We start from the raw sequence: 23,471 nt of genomic DNA on the forward strand, positions 1-23,471 counted from the left end.
GGGGCTGGCCGCACCACAAACAGCCCCATATCACAGCCTTCCAGCCAAGCTCATTAAAGGTAATGCTGCACATTATTAGATTTGTGCTGCCAATGTGAATTGAAAAAAATACCCATGCAGACTTACATTTGCGGGTGTTTCTTCAAGTACGGACACTTTAATGTCCCAGGGGTTGATTTTTATTAAAACTAACAACTTGTAACAGTTCTTTTTGTTATATATTTGTCTGACTTGGCATGGCTACTTTTTACCATGCCTTTATTTCTGCTACTCTTATTTTGTTGTTTACCTTTTTGTCTCAGTTTGTTTGTGTTTAATGCCATTCCAACTTATGTGGCTATTTTCACAGTGAAAACAATTATGGCTAAATTATATCATGTTTTTATCATTTATTTTAGTTCGAAATTCCAAAACAGCTAAAAGAGTTAACTAAAAGAGTTAGTTAGTTTTCTCAAAGGGTTAACACCAGCACAACCTAATAAAACATGCTTAATGGATAAAGGGATTCTACCTTTGTCCCAGATCCAGAACTTCAATCTTAAAACATGAAAATCCACAATAAACATATTGGCATTTTTTAATACTAATACTAACATTTAAAAAAGTATCGAGCAATATATATATATATAAAAACTTTCTCATTACCATTAACAATTTTGCCATTAATTATAATATTAATGATTTTGTCTATTTTTTCTACAAAAGTTATACCTGTTTACCATCATATGTAAAGAAAAGTAAATATTACTTGCACAAAATATTTTACTTGCATCATTTCCAGTCCAAATCTGATTGTGTCGATTTATGCAAGACAATATAAAAATATTAACTGTGCATATTTAGGATACAAGTTTGCCACTGAATTAGCCTGAGCAAGACAAAGTAATCTTTTTGCTATCGTCATTTCCACCATTGAATACCGTTAAACAGTTCATCAATTGAGATGTGTGTACACTGTTGGATTTTATTAGTAGACATAAACTAGTCAGAATGCAAAAATTATGTTTAAAGAGAGTTTAATTTATAAAACCCCACTGGGCAAAAAAGTGCCTTAACACCATTACAAAGAGAAAAACTAGAGAGCAATGTTTCTCCATAAGGTCACATCGACTGCGAGGAAGAGTGCGAAAAAGAAAGGGTGCGACATCCCTCTTTAAGTAAAAGAGAGACAAGATAAAAGCCAGTGGAAGAGGCAGAATGAGAGAATAAAGTACGGCTGTTAGGAGTCATTACTTTCTCCTTTTCTCTGTTCTGATAGCAGATAGGACCTTTTCTCTCCACGGGGAACCCAGAAACTGAAAAACGCAGCTCTCTGCAGGTATAAGTGTCCAACCCCTCAGATTAGCCTGGGTTAGGTTTAATGATGAGGTGTGAACACACAGGTCACTGAGGTTCTGTGTCCCACTTCATCCACCGCACAGGAGGAGCAGAGCCGCACTGCTGGAGACAACTCTAGATAGAAGAGCTATGAAAGAATGACACAGACCACAATCTAAAAAGCCTGCCACAGGTGAGCTGGAAGGGGGGAAGTTTAACTCTTTCGAGAATCATCCGCTTTTGGAAAACAAGATTTCTCCTTGTTCCTTTTAGATTGGGGCACTATGCAGACAAAGTGTTCATGAGGCAAAGCTTCAGTCTAGTTGGCCAATCTGCAAAATTGGTTATTTAGATGTTTTGAACCCGTAGACGTAAAAAATAACACAAGCTGTGTTAACATGGACCGTACTAATCCGATCGTAATTGGAATAGAAGCACAATCAGAATTAAAAAAGTCACATGTGAACACGTCAATCAGTTTGAATCAGCCCGATCCGACTAAAATTTCGATCGGACTGTAAGGGGTGGTTTATTCCTTTTGTAATCTGAGCGAGAGGACATGTAAACACTTGATCGGAATGAAAACCGAAACTGGAAAGTACTGCGCATGTGCAGTGACGTAAAAATAGCGTAATGACATATGACGCGTGGAAGGAGCTGTTCTTCCTGGTGAATAAAGTGTAATAAATGAGTGTTTAATCATCATAAAACTCCCCTTTCACTCAGCGTCTGTGAAGTGGAGCAGGACAACATCCCACCAGTCCTTGTTTAAGACTCATCAACAGACGACAGTAAACAGTAAAAACAAAAACAAAACAAGTAAACAGTACTGCACAACAGTTCATGCTCTGTTCGTCACTTAATTAGAACCCAAAATAGGTAAATATCACGTGTGGATTTTAAAACAGCATGCGACAACAGTGGGGAAACTCTGTATATTCAAATAGTGTGCGCATGTCAAAGAGTAAATCAGAATCAGAAGCTTGTAAGATATAAATGCGCAAATCAACAATTTCACTTTATTCAGCGTTCATGTAAACACTACGTTCGGATTCGTCAATCAGAATGAATTCATTTCGTTGGAAGCAAAAAGTGTCCATGTAGACATACCTACTGTTCAGAAATACTAGTTTTACATACTTTAGATAGTATGTCATACAGAATACAAATCTGTTTTTTTACTGTTAATTAAAACTAGAACTACAATTGAATGCAATCAATATTAAATAAATATATATATAAAAAATGTTAAACATCAAAATACTTTCTTGGCAACTAACTGAAAAAAAGGGATGATTTACTAATAAATGAAACACAAATAAATAGAAACTAAATAGATTTACAAAAAAAACCTACTAATTAAATGGCATAAGCACATAACAAAATTACTGAAACTTTAACTACCATGAAACCTGAAAACATAAAAACAAAAGCAAATTCAAAATGCTAAAATAGTATCTAAATAATACTAAACTCCTGTGGAAATTTGTCCTGTAACCTGTTACCGGACTAAAATCGTACGTTGGTTTCGAAATGGCGACTTCTATGAGTTTACCTTTTTAGTGAGTGAGTCGTCTGAGTCCGGAGGCATGCGTGTGGAAACGTGAAACATCACTTCGACTGTAGAGGTGGCAAAGTAAGGCATGGTCAAACCCGTGCTCTTGTTCCTCTGCAGGCCGCCCATGAAACCACAATGACTTGTCAAGTTCACCTGAACAATGAGGAAATAATTTGTTAGGGCCCATGCCTTAATATCATATAAATATTGTGAGTCATATTTGAATATATAATTAGGACATTTATTAATGAATTGCCACCCAGCAATTCATTATCAAGATGTTACCTCCCAGCCCAGGCCTGACACAAAGTCCTCATAGGCCTGACTCCCGGCGGTGTTGGACAGAATCGAGTGCTTGTCTTCCTGCCCCTCTGCCACGTAAAACACAGCAATCTTGTGCGTTTCACGACTGAAAAAGCAAATAGAGAAGAAAGTATATTTAGGAGCAAAACAGGTTATGCACTTTTGTTAGGTGGTCTCACAGACTTCAGAAAATCATATCCCTTTGCCCTGACAAGATCATTCCTAATAGCTTAAAAAGAAACAACACTGAATAGAAAGTGGCATAACATACCACTGCCTTGAATCCAGATTCTTCAGCTCTCTCAGTAGTTTTTCGTTCTTCTTCAGCAGGTGGAAACTGTTCCTGGAGACAGGACATTTAAACGTAAGAGCTAATGAAGAGAAATATTCTAGCAGATGACTCATCTTCGATCACTTCAGGTTAATTAGCTTACACATAGACAGGCGATCAACAATAGCATTAATGTAATAAAAAAAGATATATAGATGGACATATATGACAGACAGAGAAGAACAATAATAGAACTATAGACAGAACGATAGATAGAAATATAGCTGCAAGCAGCGATGGCGGGCTCAAGCCGTCAGTGCAACACCACCCGGTGGCATCGGGAAAACTGTGCCCAGCGGGCATAAGCATTTACAGTAACCCTCTGGCAATCAAATTTTAAGGGATATGGCAGTTAAAGGGTTAATCCAACCCGTCTAGACTTTGAAATCACATACACAGAACAATATATATATATATAACTTTAGTAACACTTTATTTTAATATATATAAAAAATGTATAAGTTGTGCATCGTAGCTGACACCTAAATGAACACATTACAATTGGTTTATGACTGCAAGTCTTTCTCCTCAAATGCTATTGAGCTTCAAATTTGCTTTTGAGCCCATGTGAAAAAGTAGCATAATGTACATATGACTTACAGTTTGTTTTAATAAATATCAAACATTTAATTTAATGGTGCATTATAGCTGTCACCTAGATGAACAATTACAGTTGTTTTTATGACTGTAAGTCATTCTCTTCAAATGCTACTGACGTTAGAAAAGTGTATAACAATATCACATGTAACTTTAGAGACGGTCCCTAAATTTGAGACTCTCGAATGTCCAATGTCAAGACAACTTTATGCCTGTTTTTGTTTTGTTTTTTACTTTATTTTTCTTTTCTCTGTGCTGGATTGCTGATGTCTTTTACCCTGGCATAGATGTCCATCCATCAATTACGAACATTCATCCGCAAATGTCCGAGCGGTCGCGAGCGCGGATGGGAGAATGGCGCATGTTTTATTTTTTTTGAGCTACTGGGATGGTGCCCCCTCTGGGAGTTGGTGCCCTACGAAGACTGCGTATTCTGCATATAGGGAGCGGCGGTACTATCTGGAAGATATATTCCTCAAACCGTTGTACAAGAGGAGGTGATGCTAGTACTTCAAGAATCTCTCAAATTGGGGCGGCAGTGGCTCAGTGGTTCATGTAGGTTGTCTACAAACCGGAAGGTTGGTGGTTCGATCCCCGGCTCCACCTGACCAAGTGTCGAGGTGTCCTTGAGCAAGACACCTAACCCCAGCTGCTCCTGACGAGCTGGATGGTGCCTTGTATGGCAGACACCGCCGTCGATGTGTGAATGGGTGAATGTGAGGCAAATTGTAAAGCGGCCATGTGGTCTGTTGAAAGCGCTATATAAATGCAGTCCATTTACCATTTACCATTCTCAAAAATGGAATATTAATATTTAACAAAATAAATTAATGTAAGATTCATGGCAGTTATTTCATTTAGGGAAGTCGTGGCCTAATGGTTAGAGGGTTGGACTCCCAATCGAAGGGTTGTGAGTTCTATTCTCGGGCCGGACGGAATCGGGGGTGGGGGTAGTGCATGAACAGTTCTCTCTCCACCTTCAATACCACGACTTAGGTGCCCTTGAGCAAGGCATCGAACCCCCAACTGCTCCCCGGGCGCCGCAGCATAAATGGCTGCCCACTGCTCCGGGTGTGTGCTCACAGTGTGTGTGTGTGTGTGTGTTCACTGCTCTGTGTGTGTGCATTTCGGATGGGTTAAATGCAGAGCACAAATTCTGAGTATGGGTCACCATATTTGGCTGAATGTCACTTCACTTCACTTCACAAAACCTATCTGTTCATAAAGCCTATATATAAAGTCTTAATATAGTATTCCACAATATGTTGTGCTATTCTAATATTATTGTGGTTTTTTATTGACATTGTTATTTGCTGTTATTTTTTGTTTTAATATTGTTACTGTTGTTACTTGTTGTACGGTGACCTTGAGTGGTTTGAAAGGCGCCTTAAATAAAATGCATTATTATTATTGTTATTATTATTATTATTATTATTAGCTGTACACTTGATAAAAAAAATTAAATATAAACTTATTTAATTGTGTATATATATATATATATATATATATATATATATAGTGTACAGTTTTCTTTTATTGCATCTTGAAATAAATGTTTCTGAGTTCTGTGTTTGTTTATTTTTTTATTTTTTATTTTTTATTTTTTTTTAGGAAGATTACAGCCTTTAATCTCCTCAAAATTAATGTGCATATAAACTATGAACAATTTAATTATAGCTGTATTTATAAAATGCTTACTAATGACTATTAATTTTGGGAGTAGGCTAGCAACAGTTGATGTTGAGGCCTAAGATATTTCTTAAGCTGTAATGATGAAAAAACAACAACAACACCAAATTGCTTTTTTTTCTGCTGGTGATTAAAGAGATGATTAAGTCCCCCCCCCCCCCCCCCCCTCTCTCTCTCTCTCTCTCTCTCTCTCTCTCTGACACCAAGCCCATCCCCTCTCCCACACATTCACACAAACTCAGCACACACACTTAACACACACACACACACACATTACCCAGAGGGACAATGACATCAGATGTATGGTAGTTTTTTAATTTTCTATCATCCATATAGTGTTGTATAGTCATGAAACTATGCATATTTCCTCAGCATGACTTGTCTTCTATGTGTACATTTTGTTGAAGTGTTTAGAAGCTGCACTTAAAAAAATAAAAGACATTTACTGGTTCCTTTTTTACTGTTATTTCAAAAAATCACCACGACAAAACCATTCAAGCTATCCAAAATTCATTCGCACCTGTTCTGTAAGATAAATTCTTTAAACAGTGGTAAAAGAGGATGTGGTGCTGATCCTTCAAGAGTCACTCCAAACTTATCTGTCCATAAAGCCTATAAAGAATTATTCTTAATACACAGTTTTCACAATACTTCAGCATATTATTCTAATTAAGTGAGGGTCATTTTATCAGTAAAATACATATTATTTTTCTTTGAAAGATTTCTATAAATGATTTAAATCATACTTGTTTCTACAATAATTATTTAAAAGTAATCCTATAGCGCCATCTGGTGGCCATTATTGGTACTAAGAATTGCAAGCTTGATTTATATGTTATGATAGTTTTAATTTTATGCTGGCTCTTGAAAATGATAAAGCTATGAAACTTACTGTGCTTCCTTCAAATGATGACTCCTACGTATATAAAAAATTATGAAGAGTTGGAATTAAAATTTTTTTAAAGATATAGTAAAATAACTATTGTATTTTGTTTATGTTACTTTAATAAATCGCTATGGCCACACCATTTAAGGTATCCTAAACCCATTCGAAATTGAACATCTTCAGTATATGGCTTCATGTTAAAACAGTAAAACAGGTGTGAACTACTTGTGTCTTCTTGGAGGAGAATGAATTCATTTACAGGCTGAGTTTATCATAAATCCACAATAACATTTCTGAGTTCTGTATCAATCTGTGTTGTTTTTTGTTTATTTTTATTTTTTTATTTTTCATAGGAAGATAACTGACCCTTTACTCTCCTTTTTAATAAATGTGCTTATAAACCAAGAACAAGCTATTTATAGCTGTATGGATTTACATTAAAAAAATTATCCTATGGCAATCATTCTAAACAGCTTGAATAAAACCTGTTAATATTTATTATAGACCACTGCAACTGTGTATAATCTAACAAAAAAGTTTATTATGAAAATAAAAGTGTGTTCACCAGATAAATTGGACGATAAAGAAATTGCTAACAATAATATAATAGAGCATGTTTTAGGTTTTTAGGCGTTTAGATGCAGAAATGGACAAATCAAATGTAAAATAAAATGTAATTGATTTAATTAAATATAGATTAAGTCTTGTTAGAGCAAAATAATAAATAAATACATACACACATTAAAAAAGCAGCCAAGATTAATGAGTTTAATTTTTTATATAGATTAAAATTGAAGACAGAAGCAGCTGGTATATGCGGTCAATTAATATTAAAATCCAGTAGATCCACTTCAGATTTATTTCTCAACAGTTTATGTTCACTTGGCTGTTTTCGTTTATATTAGCCAAGCTATTATGTGTTTTGAAATAATCTTGTCCGTGATGTGTTCGTTCTTACGACGAAAGGCAGAATCCTGCAGCTCGAGAGATATATGTTATTCTGCCAGTCGCGCTTTCAAATAGTCTTGCACACTTAAACGGGTAACAAACACCTGTATTTAGCTCGTGTTGTGTTATAATGGGTGTATAGTGTGCATTTATGGCGATAATTTATTTTAAAAAGCTCTTAAACAAGAATAAATTCGTTTGTTTTGAACTTGTGACACTGTGCGCGCTGATCGGAGGCAGTGATTTCAGATAGGCAGCCGCGAATATTTCATTATCACACAAACAGTTCAAAAACATCTTAATTTAGCTCTTGGTGTGTTCTAATTGGTGAATTGTGTGATATCGCTGCAATACTTTATTTTTAATAGCTATAAAACAAGAATAAACTCGTTTTTCTGAGCTCATCATTCCACACGCTCCTGCTCAGAGCGGTGATTCATCTCTCGTGTTTCTCACGTATCACTGACCACACATCCATTATTAATGAGCCCTGACCTGGTAATAATCATATATGTTGGTTTAGCTTGTCAGTGTGAATTAAATCCAAGTATTATTTTGTATTTTAACCGATTTAAAAGTGAAACCAAAAGAGAGTCTCCTCCCTTTTTTAGTTCAGGATATGCACCTGTAGGGGCGCTATTTCTCTCAGACAATGGAAGTCTAAGCACACACACTCAAACAGAGGGACAGAGTGAGATGAGATGTCTGACAGTTTTTTAATTTTCTGTTATCCATACAGTGTTGTAAAGTCATGAAACTATGCATATTTACTCAGAATAACTTTCTTTTCTGTATGAAAAAATGTTTTGAAGTGTTTGGAATTTAAAAATGCAGGAAAATTAATAATTCCATTTTTACTGTCATTTAAAAAAATCACCACGACAAAACCATCCAAGCTATCCAAAACCCATTCACAATTTAAGTTCCTCAATGTTTTTTCAACATGTAGACAAAGTTTGGTGTTTATAGTGTTACTCTCCTCTGAGCAGTATGCATTAATTCACAGCTAAATGTAAAAAACAATCCACATTCAAATCAAAATAGCCGACTTCCTGTTGGTCGTAGCTAATGACTGTGAATTAGAAAGTTGTCCGTCTTGATAAGAACAATTTTTGTACTGAGTTTGGTGTCTGTAGCTAAAACTAACCCCCCCACTTTTGACAAAAGGTGGCGCTATAGAGTGCCTCTTCCACGCCCTCTTATGAACTTTTGCCAGTGTCTAGCTGTCACTAATACTGATATGTGTTCTGAGTTTGATGAAATTCTAAGCATGTTATATGCCTCAAAATCACCTGAGAAGTATTCCAGTTTGACATGTTGCCACGGCAACAATATTTTTAGATATCAATATCCCCCTTGCAGATTAATATAGGCTGTGTTTTAACATTATTCTGATGAAGTTTGAAGCAAATCGAGTAAAAATAAGATGCTGAATTCAAAGCATTTTGAAAATGACACACTTCCTGCTGCCAGTTGGTGGCGCTATAACTTTGACTCTTAATAGTCACATATATGCGATCGACATCATACAATGAATAATCTGATGAAGTTTTATAACAATTAGGAAATGTATGTGGATGGTATTAGACACATCCTGTTTCTCAATTCTCGCCATAAATTCAACGCCTCACTACGAGCAAACCGTTTGAGATATCAAAAATCCCCTGGCAATTTTTCATCCCCAATGTCTTGAGATCATGTTGACCGAGTTTGGTGTCAATCGGCAAAAAACCCTATGACAAGTATTTCAAATTCCAGAGCATGCGCTTTTTACATAACTCTAAATAGCTGACTTCCTGTTGGGTGGAGCCTATGACATGCAATACGAAAGTTGTTCGGCACGATGAGATCTATATGTGTACTGAGTTTGATATTAATATGTGCAAGTATGTGTGAGCTATGCATCAACATTTCTGACTGTGATCCAGGGGGCGCCGTAGAGCCCCTGTGCCACGCCCGGGTCCCAGCCTCTGCAGGCTCCTAAAGGCCACAGATTCCAAAGTGTGCGCAAATTTTCAAGAGTTTTTGAGTATGTTAAGGACCCCAAAAGCCCCCACAACTTTGACGAAAAATATGAATACTAAACGCTAAATATCCAACTTCCTGTTGGGCGGAGCCTATGATATGCAATACGAAAGTTGTTTGGTTTGATGAGATCTACATGTGTACCGAGTTTCGTGCGTCTACGTGCAAGTATGTATGATATATGGCCCTCAGTATTCCAGGGGGCGCTGTAGAGCCCCTGTGCCACGCCCGTGTATCAGTCTCTGCCCGGCCCTAATGGCCGCAGGTTCCAATGTGTGTGCCAATTTTCAAGACTTTTTAAGCATGTTAAGGGCCCCAAAAGCCCCCGAAACCTTGAAGAAAAATAATAATAATTAAAGCTGCAAGCAGCCTTTCTGGGGCCAAGCCCTTATTGCTCTTTGGCTTTTAAGGGTTTTTCAAGCAACTTTTTCAGCACTTTTTACAGAACAGATAGATTCAGAATTACAGATAAGGTGAAATCAGAAGGTCTGATGAGAACGAACGCAGAATGAAGTTACAAAAACACACTTATTTTTGATCCCATATTAAGAAACTTTAGTACAGCTCTTACCCATGTAATAAAGGAATTGAAATGACAACTTTATACCCAATTTTAAACTTTTCCCATACAGGTTTTGAACCCACAACCTCACAGGTTCAGTACCAACGCCTTAGCTAAGTGTGCCACATTAGTTGACACACAACTTACACGGCACAGAAGAGAAGTTAAGGTGTGAGAATGATCTCTCTCACAAGCCCGAAGTAGCATTTTAGCCAGATTAGCATGCTACGCTAAAAAATGCTAACATTGTCAAAGTTAACCAGATTGCTCAAGAGACCCATTAGAGTGAATAGAAAAGTGTTAGCATTTTAGTTCATTAGCATGCTAAGCTAACTAGCATAAATCAACAAGCACAGGCACGGTCAACTTCGGAGCTGTACATCTCTGGAACGGGAGTGAATATCAAAAATCTGTTGAGTCATTTCTGTCAGGCCCGGTCTGAAGTTCATCTGATAAAATTTTTAACAAAATTGAACAAGATTTCAGGGAGGAGTAGTGAAAAAACTGTATTTCATTCCATTCAATATGGCGGACAGACGCCATGTTGGAAAATGACAATTGAGACATCCTCAGAATCGGCATAACCAAAGGAATAAAATGACATAAAAATAACAAAAATCGATCAACATTTACAGTAGTTATAAGGGGTTTTGCAAGAATCGTTATATCTCTTGAACACTAGGTGGCGCTGTCTTCCAACTTCCGGGGTACTTCCGGCACATGGTGTTGATGATGCCTATCGATTTTTGTGAAGATTTGTACAGTAGTTCAAAAGTTAGAGCAATTTTTGACAAATTTCAAAATGGCGGACGGGTGGTCCAGGTGGTCTTGACAAAATTGACATCCACAGATTCGAAATGATCTACAGAAACCATAGACATCAAGATCATAATTTTCTGATGAATTGTTCAGAAGTTATAAGCTAAAAAGTGCATTTTTGGTATCTCAACACCCATAGGTGGCGCTGTTCCCAAATTTAGCATGGACCCCCAGATCATGGTGTAGATGAAGTGTACCAAGATTGGTATCGATTGATCAAAGTTTGGCCGAGATACAGCATCTCAACCGATTTGAGGTCAACCTCTGTAAGTTCACAGCATCATAACTTTTTTTTTCACTAGTGTTCAAAAAATTCTGTTCAGTCTATTCTGTGCGGCTCAGTCCAAAGATTATCTGTGCCAAATTTCAGAAGAATTGGACCAATTTTGAAGGAGGAGTAGTGTTTAGACTGATTACTGTACTTTTCAAAATGGCTGCTACTGTAATGGGCGGAGTCTTAATGTAAGATATGGAATGGAATCTCCATGAAGAGACAAAACAGATGTACTAAGTTTTATTTTAATAGAATTAGTGGTTCAAGAGTTATTAATGTTTGAATGTTGAATTTTTGAGCTGGTGGTGGCGCTATAGAGTTTGCCCTAGAGACCCCAAAGTTGGTCAGATCACTAATAATGGTCATCTCTACAAGTGTGCCAAATTTCATCATTTTCCCTTTTTCCCTTCATAGGGCTACCATAGACTCCCATTGGACGAGAAGAAGAAGAAGAAGAAGAAGAATAATAATAATAATAATAAAACGTACAGATACAATAGGGGCTACAGCCCTCTGGGCTTGGCCCCTAATAATAACAAATATAGCTGCAAGCAGCGATGGCGGGCTCAAGCCACCAATGCCATCGCCACCCCCGGTGGCATCAGGTAAACTGTGCCCAGCGGGCACATGCATTCACAATATCCCTCTGGCAGTGAGGTTTTAAAGGATATGGCAGTTAAAGGGTTAATCCGAATCATCTAGACCAGTGGTTCCCAACCACATTCCTGGAGGCCCCCCAACACTGCACATTTTGCATCTCTCCTTTGTCTAACACAACCATGTCCAGTCTTGGAGTCTGTACTAATGAGCTGACGAACTGAATCATGTGTGTTTGATTAAGGAGACATGGAAAACATGCAGTGTTGGGGGGCCTCCAGGAACGTGGTTGGGAACCACTGATCTAGACTTTAAAATCACATTCACAGAACAATATATATATATAACTTTAGTAACACTTTACAATAAGATTCCATTCATAAACATTATGTTAACATGAACAATATTTATATAGCATTCATTCATGTCAGTTAATATTCCAAACTTAAACATTAAAACATTGTTTTATTGTGATTTTTTTTCCAAGCAAATTTTACCAATTCCAAACCATATCAATCTTAATAACTACCATTATTTTTTATTTAATCATTTATGAGTGCTATACAATAGTCCAGGAAAGCTGGAAGAGAAAAACAGGTCAAGAAGAACTGACAAAAAGAATTGCAAAATAATTAGGAAATAATGTGAAGATTAATTTTTAGTCAATTCTGCAAGACAGACTTTCAGGAAAGGAGGTGGAATAAAAATGAGCTCCTAAATCTTAATCCCAGATTCTGGAAGATATACTCCTCAAACCATCGAACAAGAGGAGGTGGTGCTGGTCCTTCACGAGTCACTCTAATCAGTTCATAAAGCCTATATATAAAGACTTAATATATAGTATTTCACAATACTTCATGGTATTCTAATTAAATCATTTTTTGGAATCTTAAGTCTCTCAGAACATGACACAGAGTAATTCTGGAGACTCCAGGAAAGTGGCAGTTCTGTAAAATGTTGGCGCTGGAGACTAAATGCTCTCTGATAGTTTCACACCTAATTCACTTAACACACACACACACACACACACACTACCCACAGTGACAGTGGGACTGAGTGACATCAGATGTATGATAGTTTTTTAATTTTCTATCATCCATACAGTGTTGTATAGTCATGAAACTATTGTCATGAGACCAGTCATTCTGAGGAAATATGCCTCAGAATGAATTGTCTTCTATGTGTACATTTTTTTTTTTGAAGTGTTTAGAAGCTGCACTTTAAAAAAATAAAAAGACATTTACTGGTTCCTTTTTTACTATTATTTCAAAAAATCACCACGACAAAACCATTCAAGCTATCCAAAATTCATTATACAGTTCACAATACTTCAGCTTGTTATTCTAATTAAGTGAGGGTCATTTTATCAGTAAAATTCCTAAAATACATATTATTTTATTTGAAAGATTTCTATAAATGATTTAAATCAAACTAGTTTCTACAATAATTATTTAAAAGTAATCATATAGCTCCCTCTGGTGGCCATTATAGGTACTAAGAATTGCAAGCTTGATTTATAAGTTATGATAGTTTTAATTTTATGCTGGCTCTTGAAAAAAATAAAGCTATGAAACTTACTGTGCTTCCTTCAAATGAGGACTTCTACTTATATAAAAAATTATGAAGAGTTAGAATGAAAATTTGTAAAGATATAGTAAAATAACTATTGTATTTTTTTATGTTACTTTAATAAATCTCTATGGCAACACCATTTAAGCTATCCTAAACCCATTCACAATTTAACATCTCAGTATATTGGCATCATGTTGAAAAAGGAGTATGGAGTAGTATGAGGAGGAGTATGAATTCATTTACAGGCTGATTTTATCATAAATCCACAATAAAATTTCTGAGTTCTGTATCAATCTGTGTTGTTGTTTGTTTATTTTTTATCTTTTATTTTTCATAGGAAGATAACTTACTCTTCTTTTTAATAAATGTGCTTATAAACCAATGACAAGCTATTTATAGCTGTATTTATAAACTGCTTACTACTGACTATTAATATTGGGACAAGGCTTTATAAAGCATGAACTGACTATTTACTAATGAGTGCAGTTATTATAAAGTGTTATCAATGCATTTGCTAATGTTAACAAATTAGAAATTATTTTACAGTGTTATCAAATCCTTAAATGACTCATAAGCATTTGTGAAAGTTCTGCTTGCATTACAGCTTAGTATTGATCTGTGAGCTGAACAGATGTACTGTTACATCCATGAGATTTTGTTTTTATTGTAATACACAAACTATGAAATTATACAAAATGTATAAAAAGATAAATAAATAAATACGCACACATTAAAAAAGCAGCCAAGTCGAATGAGTTTCCTTTTTTATATAGATTAAAATTGAAGACAGAAGCAAGTGGTAAATGTGGTCACTTTAATATTCAAATCCAGTAGATCCAGTTTATGTTCACGTGGCTGTTTTCGTTTATAGTCGCCAAGCTATTATGTGTTTTGAAATAATCTTGTCCGTTATGTGTTCGTTCGTACGACGAAAGCCAGAATCCTGCAGCTCGAGAGATATATGTTATTCTGCCAGTCGCGCTTTCAAATAGTCTTGCACACTTAAACAGGTCACAAACACCTGCATTTAGCTCTTGTTGTGTTACAATGGGTTTATTGTGTGCATTTGTGGTAATATTTTATTTAAAAAAGCTCTTAAACAAGAATAAATTCGTTTGTTTTGAGCTGGACACTGTACGCGCTGATCGGAGGCGGTGATTTCAGTTAGGCAGCGACAAATATTTCATTTTCACACAAACAGTTCAAAAACATCTTAATTTAGCTCTTGGTGTGTTCTAATTGGTTGATTGTGTGATATCGCTGTAATAATTTATTTTTAAAAGCTTTAAAACAGGAATAAATTCGTTTTCTCTGAGCTCTTTACTCCAGACGCTCGTGATCACAGCGGTGATTCATCTCTCCTATTTCTCACGTATCTCTGGCCAGAAATAATTTATCCATGAGCCCTGAACCGGTAATAATCAGATATGTTGGTTTAGCTTGTCAGTGTGAATTAAATCTAAGTATTTGTTTGTATTTTTAACCGATTTAAAAGTGAAAGTAAAAGTTCGGGAATTGAACCTGTAGGGGCGCTATTTCTCTCAGACAATGGAAGTCTGAAGCACATATACTCAAACAGAGGGACAGAGTGAGATGAGATGTCTGACAGTTTTTTAATTTTCTGTTATCCATACAGTGTTGTAAAGTCGTGAAACTATGCATATTTCCTCAGAATGACTTTTTCATCTGTATGAAAAAATTCTTTGACGTGTTTGGAAGCTGCAATTTAAAAATACAATAATGATTCCCTTTGTAAGGTCATTTAAAAAAATCACCACGGCAAAACCATTCAAGCTATCCAAAATCCATTCACAATTTAAGTTCCTATCAGAAATACTGATGTGTGTTCAGAGTTTTGTGAAATTCTAAGTATGTTATTTGCCTCAAAATCACCTGAGAAGTATTCCAGTTTGACATGTTGCCACGGCAACAATTTTTTAGATATCAATATCCCCCTTTACAGATTTATATCAGCTGTGTTTTAACATTATTCTGATGAAGTTTGAAGCAAATCGAGTAATAATAAGATGCTGAATTAAAATCATTTTGAAAATGACACACTTCCTTCTGCCAGTTGGTGGCGCTATAACTTTGACTCCTAATAGTCACATATATGCGATCGACATTATACAACGAATAATCTGATGAAGTTTGATTAAAATCAGGAAATGTATGTGGATGGTATTAGACACTTCCTGTTTCTCATTTCTCGCCATAATTTCAACGCCTCGCCACGAGCAAACCGTTCGAGATATCAAAAATCCCCTGGCAATTTTTCATCCCCAGTGTCTTGAGATCATGTTGACCGAGTTTGGCGGCAATCGAGAAAAAAACCTATGACAAGTATTTCAAATTCCAGAGCATGCGCTTTTTACATAACTCTAAATAGCTGACTTCCTGTTGGGTGGAGCCTATGACATGCAATACGAAAGTTGTTCGGCACGATGAGATCTATATGTGTACTGAGTTTCATATGAATATGTGCAAGTATGTGTGAGCTATACATCAACATTTCTGACTGTGTTCCAGGGGGCGCCGTAGAGCCCCTGTGCCACGCCCGGGTCCCAGCCTCTGCAGGCTCCTAAAGGCCACAGATTCCAAAGTGTGCGCAAATTTTCAAGAGTTTTTGAGTATGTTAAGGACCCCAAAAGCCCCCACAACTTTGACGAAAAATTTGAATACTAAACCCTAAATAGCCAACTTCCTGTTGGGCGGAGCCCATGATATGCAATACAAAAGTTGTTTGGATTGATGAGATTTATATGTGTACCGAGTTTCATACGTCTACGAGCAAGAATGTATGATATATGGCCCTCCATATTCCAGGGGGCGCTGTAGAGCCCCTGTGCCACGCCCGTGTATCAGTCTCTGCCCGGCCCTAATGGCCGCAGGTTCCAATCTGTGTGCCAATTTTCAAGACTTTTTAAGCACGTTAAGGGCCCCAAAAGCCCCCGAGACGTTGGAAAAAAATAATAATAATAATAATAATAATAATAAAAAATAATCCTAAGGAAAACAATAGGCCTCTCGCCCTTTGGGCTTGAGCCCTAAATAATCCTAAGGAAAACAATAGGGCTCTCGCCCTCCAGGCTTGAGCCCTAATGACAGTTAGACACTCTAGCTATTATTCGCAGACCCCCTTTCAGAGAAGCGCTACTCTAGACTGTGTGTTAGATCTCTTTCATTAAGCGAGAGAAGAGCTGCTCTAGTCTGTCAGTTAGAGTTAGAGTCTATTTCATTAAGCGGCCGCCTGCTTAATTACAGTCTTCTTTGTTTTTCTCACAGTCTCCCGGAAGATCTGACCCCACGACAGAAACGCAAATGAAAACAAACAACAGAAGATCCTGCGGTGAAAAACACCTTATGACGCGATGAGCCGTAAAACAAAAACCTACACGTCATGAAAAAAACTAAAAATGAGATAATAAATTAGGATAATGCGACTTCCTTCCGTCTGTAGCTTTTATAGTTCAGAGTTCAGTTACTTTCTCCCTCTCCCCCTCTTTATCTTTCACTCCCTCCAAGTGGCCGCGTGAGTCATGTGGAAAAGCCACACGATGCTCTCTAAAAGGACTTTTTGTTTTGTTCTCCTTTTCTTTGAGCAGGAGTCTCTTTATTAGCTTGTTGCAATGTAATGGTCTTCATTTTCTCCATTGAAAGTGAGCCATTTCAGGAGGCGAATGCGCGAACGGCATAAAAGGCCGACATTAGGCGCGCGCTCACACACACAATGGCCCGGCGGATTGCAATGCCTTAGTCTCTGACCACGGATAAATGATACATGAATGCCTGGAGAGCGGCAGCAGGACAATTCCTCATTAAACAGCCCCTATGCATTTTCTCCCAGCTCTCCAACTCATAATAACCCTCCAGCCACATTCGAAAGGTAGCAGCCTTTTATTTTCACCTGACGTATCAGGCAAGAATGAAAAGTACCGCTGCTGCTCAGTAGATAACAGACCCCTCAAGAATTAATCCCCCCATAAAAGCTGCGTATACACACACACATACACACACACACACACACACCATTCACGCAGAGCTGCTAAAGAAAAGCTTTTTCTCTCCTGAAAACTCTAAGAGGGAATGGTGAAAAAACAATTTTCCTTCATTAAATCACGTAACACAGAGAATGTATATCATTACAATTAATGCCATTACATTCAAGGTGAAAAATAACCCCAATTTTCCAATTATTTGTCATCTGGAAATATTTAACCATTCTCTGTAATACCACAAAATGGAATGGGATCATTGAACCCTCACAGTCAAACGCATTGAGGGGAACCATTAGGCATTTTGGATTGGGACGGAAACTGAGGTTTGGGCAGTGAGTGAACACCACTGTAGTCTCTATTGGTTGATAAGCTAATCAGAAAAATGTTGACTGTTTAAAGAAGATTAACATGGCTCTGCGCAATCAGGGAGAGGTGCGAGCAAACAGGATGTTTACATGAATTATCGGCCTTCAACAACAGCGTCTCCCAGATTGTGCTAACAAACTCAAGCAAAAAAAAAAAAAAAGTGTGATTCTTTGGGGAAAAAAATGGCAGGATGGTTTGATGAATTGTTGCTGATCACTTCATTCCTAGACCAAATTATTAAACTCTCTAATATGGTGGTTAAACAATGCTAACATAAAGACACAACAGAATTGGCGGAATTATGGTAAAATGGTTATTAGTAATACACTGCCCAAAAACTCAATATTGACAAAAAATAAAATAAAAAGTGACTAGCTTTGGTAGCACACTCTAACAACAGACAACACAATAAACTTTTCTGTTGATTTTGACATGAACATGATGAAATTAAAAACTTGATAACTGATTCTTGAGACAGGCTTTTTAAAAATAATGAACAATTAAAAAATACACTGCAATAAAATAAACGTGACTTCGGGTGCTGAACTCCTGTCAAGCCAGTTGCAACTCAAGTAGTGAGCACATTTATGATGATTATTCTAAGTATATATGCAGTAATTTGTAAGGATCGCTGAGTTTGCCAGAAAACAGAAGCAAAAACAGAAAATTTTACTATAGAATTATTACAGAGGTTGTGTGAGAAATTGTGGCAGATTCGGACAGGATTAAAATGTTATTTTATTTATTTTTTTAAATAACAAATCTAGCATGGGGAACCACATTGGCACAACACGATTCCTGGTGTTTGAATTTTTTGAAGGATCCCTCCTATACATGTTTGACATTACAATTTTGAGTTACTATCCCATACCTGCAACCACTGTTGTCCATTCTGTTCCTGGAGGAACCCCAATACTACACATTTTCAAACTCTTCCTAATCAAACACACCTGAATCAACTCTGCTCATTAGCAGAGACTTCAAGACCTGAAATGGCTCAGATAAGGGAAGCATCCAAAATGTGTACTTTTGGGGTGCCTCCCAGGACACCGTTGGGAAACGCTGGGGTACACCATCCCATAACACGTTGTTGCATATACGACTTGTACTTATGTATACTCTATATCAGGGGCTTTCAAACCTGTTCTGGAGACCACTCCGCACTGCATATTTTACATGCCTGCCTCATCTAACACACCTGATTCAACTCATCAGCTCAGCTAGAAGAGACACTGGAAAATCTGAATTGGGTGTGTCTTTTAGTTCTGGGGGGCCTCCAGAACCCCTGCCCTGAAGGATTCCCAAACATTTGCAACTGGAATGTGTTCAGACTTAGTTCAGTTCAGTTCAGAGTCTTACCTCTTCTCCCAGGAGTTCATGCCTAGTATGTTGAGGAGCAGTTTGCAGTAGTAAAAGGCTGACTGTGGTCTCTGTGGGCTTGGCTCTTGCTGTACTACGGCCCTCATGTTCAGGTCATTCCCACGATGCAGCGTAAAGTCCCGCTCTTCGGCACACTGCTTCAGGATGGCATTAATGACTTCGTTCTCCTGCTTCTCGGACACGCAGGTGGGCGGCGGAGCTGGAATGTTGAGCAGTGCGCCAGTACGTTGCAGGCACTCTGGGCTGGAGTATCCCAGGTACTGCAACATTTCATCCAGGGAGTCCTCTCCATCATGCAGGGAGTCCCAGCTTGGGATCACCTCTCTGCACTGCCGTTTGGCCTGTGGGGCCATCAGTTCCAGCCCTGCCTCTTCCTCCTCATCCTCTTCCTCAAGTTCTTCCTCCTCCCGGTCTTCTTTCACATCCTCCACGTGCTCATCCAGGTCCTCCTCGTTCTCCTGAAAAGTACCATCATCTGGTTCTTCTTGATTGCTTCTTTCTAGACTGTCCTCATCTTGGCCACGTTCTCTATCGCCCCCTGCTTGATTGGATGACGAGTAGAGGTGCAAAGTTTGACTAGGAGTGATGCAATGAGGTGGGCCATACAGTACAGCAGAGTCCCAGGAGTGTTTTCCGGAAATGTCCCTCACGATCACTCGAACACAGGCACTGGTGGTGGTGAGGCCAGCTGACATCCCGCCACCGGGCAGGCCGTCCTCTGCGCGGATCTGTAGATAGGACAGCAGGGTGGTGCCATTGAGCACAAAGAACTGCAAGTTGGGTGCGTCGAAGAGTTCAGGGGTCAGGTCTGCGCTCTCGCTGTACGGGTTATCCTGGTTCTCGCATACCTGGCTGGTCAGAGTGGCTGGACCACCACTCATCGGATAGTGACCCAGGTGGTTGACCAGGTGGGATATGACTGTGCGTGCCGCAATTGAAATCAGGCCTTGCTGAATACGACTCCTCACTACAAACAGAAAGAAAGCCAAAGATCTATTTAAGGAAGTTGTATGTGCAGACATTTCTAGAGATTTTCAAAGACAATTAGAGTGCCCATCAAGTTACTACATATCCCACTACTTCGGTGTTCAAGCTCAGTTTAAATATTTTCTCTAGGAATTAGATTAACTTGACCGAACATCTTATTGACCAATCTTTATTATGAGATATAATACAGATTGCATAAAATGGCATGTTTCATGTGATCAACAAGATGGAGCAAAAAGAACAAGCATTATGGTACAATTTGAACATTTTAGTAGTACTTTAGACACAACACACATGTAACTTTTTAGAGAAATTTTACTGTGCAAGCTAACAGGAACATTAGGAACATTAAACATATTGAAATAAAATAAAAAAATCGAACAAATTAAGAAATTGTAAAAAAAAAAAAAAAAAAAAAAAAAAAAATTTACATTTAGGTAGCTGACCTCACTATCGACTAATCTTGGTGATCCATCCCTAAATCTATTGTGTAGAATTTAATCAAAAATCAGAAAGTGAGAGAGATGGAGAGACTGCAGGGATGATGAAAAGGTGTTAGTAACAAGTAAAGCAATAGAGTTTAGGCACTCGTTTCATCAGGGATGTAGTGGTTTTCAGATCTATCAGTGTTAAACTCCTGCGGAGCCGAGATGACTGAAGGTGCAGACGGCTCGTGTCAATACAGGAACATTAGGGTGTGATGAAGAATGCAGGATGCCTGGGGAGAGGTGCAGATGCCTAGATGCTGGTAAGAAGCTCCCGATGGAGACACTCCTTCTTCACACACTGCCAGAACTCACAAAGAAACCATGCAGAGAGCAGCCCAATACCAGTACACTCGACGTGCCAGAGGCCCACTCCCCCCCAATCAACACACCACACCAAACACATTCAGCGACACTCTCTACTGCCTTAATGAGCCAAAACATTCTTAGACCGGAGCTCTCAGGGGGAGGGATTTTATCCTGATGAAGCAGTCTTCTGTACGGACCACCTCAGCCGCCGAGTGCCCTCCGATCTACCAAGAATCTAGTGCTAGGAGTAATTTCAAGAGTAAAGAGGGTAGGAAAGTGCTGGATACATGTCTCACTCAGGGTTGTAATGATTAGTTATTTTCGCCTGATGGACAAAGACACAGCAACGGCAGCAAAGGAAACCAGCCCCCTGCTGTCAATCTCAAACCCGTGCTCTCCCTGATACACACCGAAACTAGCATGAGGGAGCAAACAGATTCGGTGATGAAGACATTTAACTAGTTCATTCCTGCTTCTTCTGATTTGTTCTGCTTGTTTTAACTACAGAAGGTGATAAAGATAGGAGAAATGTGGTGGGTGATGGTTAATACTGTGCAACAAGCTGTCTTTCCCCATGTATTTGTCTTATCCTGCAGCAACAGCGAGAAATTATACATTTTGTTGTATGTTAAAAAGTCCAAGTAAAAAGTTGTTATTTAATCAAATTACATGACAAAATAAGTTTAGGTCATTTTGACCGACAATAATGTATTACTGGTCAAAAATTGTGTTCATTTTCAAAAATTGAAACTGGGGAGGTCAAAACAAGAACAAGAGAGAGGCCGAAGACATGCGCTCACCTTCAGTGACGGGCTGCAGTTTAGAGGAGCGTTCAGAGTCGGGTGAATGAAGTGGCTCTGGCTCCTTCAGGTTCTCCAGTAGCAGGAAGGGGTCGTAGTCTGGGCTGCTCAAGTCTGACAGGGGAATGGGGAAGTAACTGGGGTTACTGAAGCTCTGAGCTCCATATACACAGCCATGGAGGACCTGAGGGGTGGACAGATGGGTTAGAAATACAAAGAAATAAAGAGTGGGGTGCACTTGTTTATGTGTCGAGTTAAAAAAAAAAATTAAGAGCGATACAAAATAAAATGATGCATATTGAGATATAAAAATTCTGTTTAATAGCAGATGTGTGCGCTGTCCTCATACTTTATAGATGCAGCTGAGGATGGACTTGTCAGTTTTTTCCTTGTCTGAGGATCCTTGGACCGGCTGCAGGAGAGTTGTTGGAGGTAGAGCCATCACCCAGTCCAGCAAGCATAGCAGCAGAGACACGACCAGCTGGAAAGAGTCAAAGAAAAATAAATCAATAAATTACTACAAAAATTATTGAAAATAAATGCTTTCTATTTTTTTATAGATTTAAAAATTTAATTTATTCCTGCAAATAAAATTTCTTCAGCAGCCATCACTCCAGTTTTAAGTGCCACATGATCCTTCTAAACCATTCTAGAAATCATTCTAATATGCTGATTTACTGCTCAAGAAACATTACTTATTATCAGTTTTAAAAACAGTGCTGCTTAATATCTTTTGTAGAAACAGTGTTACGTTTTTCAACTAAACATTTTTTATTCAAAATTTATTTAAAATAGATTGTTTGGTAAAAATGTAAAAGTCAAAGTAAATGATATATATAAATATGATGAAAGTCAGTAAATCTGGTGACCAATTTAAAGTAACAGTACACCCAAAAATGGAAACTCTGCATTACCCTAATGTCAACTAAAACAGTTATGACGATTTAAGCCTCTTCCTCACACAAACCCATCACATTTCTTCATAATGTTGCAAACACGCTGTTTAGTTGCTTTATAAAGCATTTCTTTTTAGTAAGTACAGGAAAATTGCTTGATGCACTGCCTTCTGGACAGGACAAACTGTTCTGTTTTTAAGTGTACTTTCTTTTTAATAAAAACCATCATGAGCTGTTGGTTGAAAAAAAGCATTTATTTCACATGAACATGAGAGTGTTCTTTCATTGTGTTGGGGTGCATTTGTTAAGACATACCCTCTTGTCCAGCTCATGAGGGGAGGACTCTGTGGCTGGAAGAAGGTAAGTGATGGTTGCAATAAGGACCTAAAAAGCAGAAAATAAACATCACACATTTAAACCATGGTTAACTTAAAATTCAGCTCACTTGTGGTGTTACTGACTTTACCTCCACTATTTTCTTTGGAGTGTCAGGCGGGAATTTCTGGAGTTCGTCCACATAATTGATGAGCAGGTGCAAAATGTCTGAGGCCACCAGAGCAACGGTTTTATTTGAGAACTGGAAGAAAGGTATTTAATGGTTAAAATGGATGCAATCAGCAACTTTAATGTGCTCAGACGTGTGGAGTAAAACAGAAAAACTGTCGTGGGCCTCATCTGAGCTGATTAAGACAAAGAGTCTTTGCCTAATTCTGCTTCATGGAACGCACCCAAAGGAGAGAGACCCTCATGTCTAACCCTCCACTGACACCTG

General features: G+C 38.0%; 1 protein-coding gene across 11 annotated transcripts in view; it reads right to left on the reverse strand.

The window, feature by feature from the left end:
• The window catches only part of LOC127976178 (ral GTPase-activating protein subunit alpha-1), a 72,151-nt gene that overhangs the window by 19,767 nt on the left and 28,913 nt on the right, over positions 1-23,471 (reverse strand). For all 11 annotated transcript variants that reach the window (XR_008157744.1, XR_008157745.1, XM_052580419.1 and 8 more), the window contains 8 exons: positions 23,166-23,276; positions 23,015-23,083; positions 22,153-22,284; positions 21,804-21,987; positions 19,202-20,189; positions 3,450-3,521; positions 3,161-3,284; positions 2,873-3,028 (listed from right to left, as the gene is read on the reverse strand). Coding sequence is in view for 9 of the 11 variants with exons in the window: in XM_052580419.1 (XP_052436379.1) it covers positions 2,873-3,028; positions 3,161-3,284; positions 3,450-3,521; positions 19,202-20,189; positions 21,804-21,987; positions 22,153-22,284; positions 23,015-23,083; positions 23,166-23,276 (1,836 nt within the window). In the remaining 2 variants the exon portion in view is untranslated. The remainder of the gene's footprint in view (positions 1-2,872; positions 3,029-3,160; positions 3,285-3,449; positions 3,522-19,201; positions 20,190-21,803; positions 21,988-22,152; positions 22,285-23,014; positions 23,084-23,165; positions 23,277-23,471) is intronic.

The sequence above is a fragment of the Carassius gibelio genome, chromosome B17, assembly GCF_023724105.1.
Source record: "Carassius gibelio isolate Cgi1373 ecotype wild population from Czech Republic chromosome B17, carGib1.2-hapl.c, whole genome shotgun sequence".
Lineage (NCBI taxonomy): Eukaryota > Metazoa > Chordata > Actinopteri > Cypriniformes > Cyprinidae > Carassius > Carassius gibelio.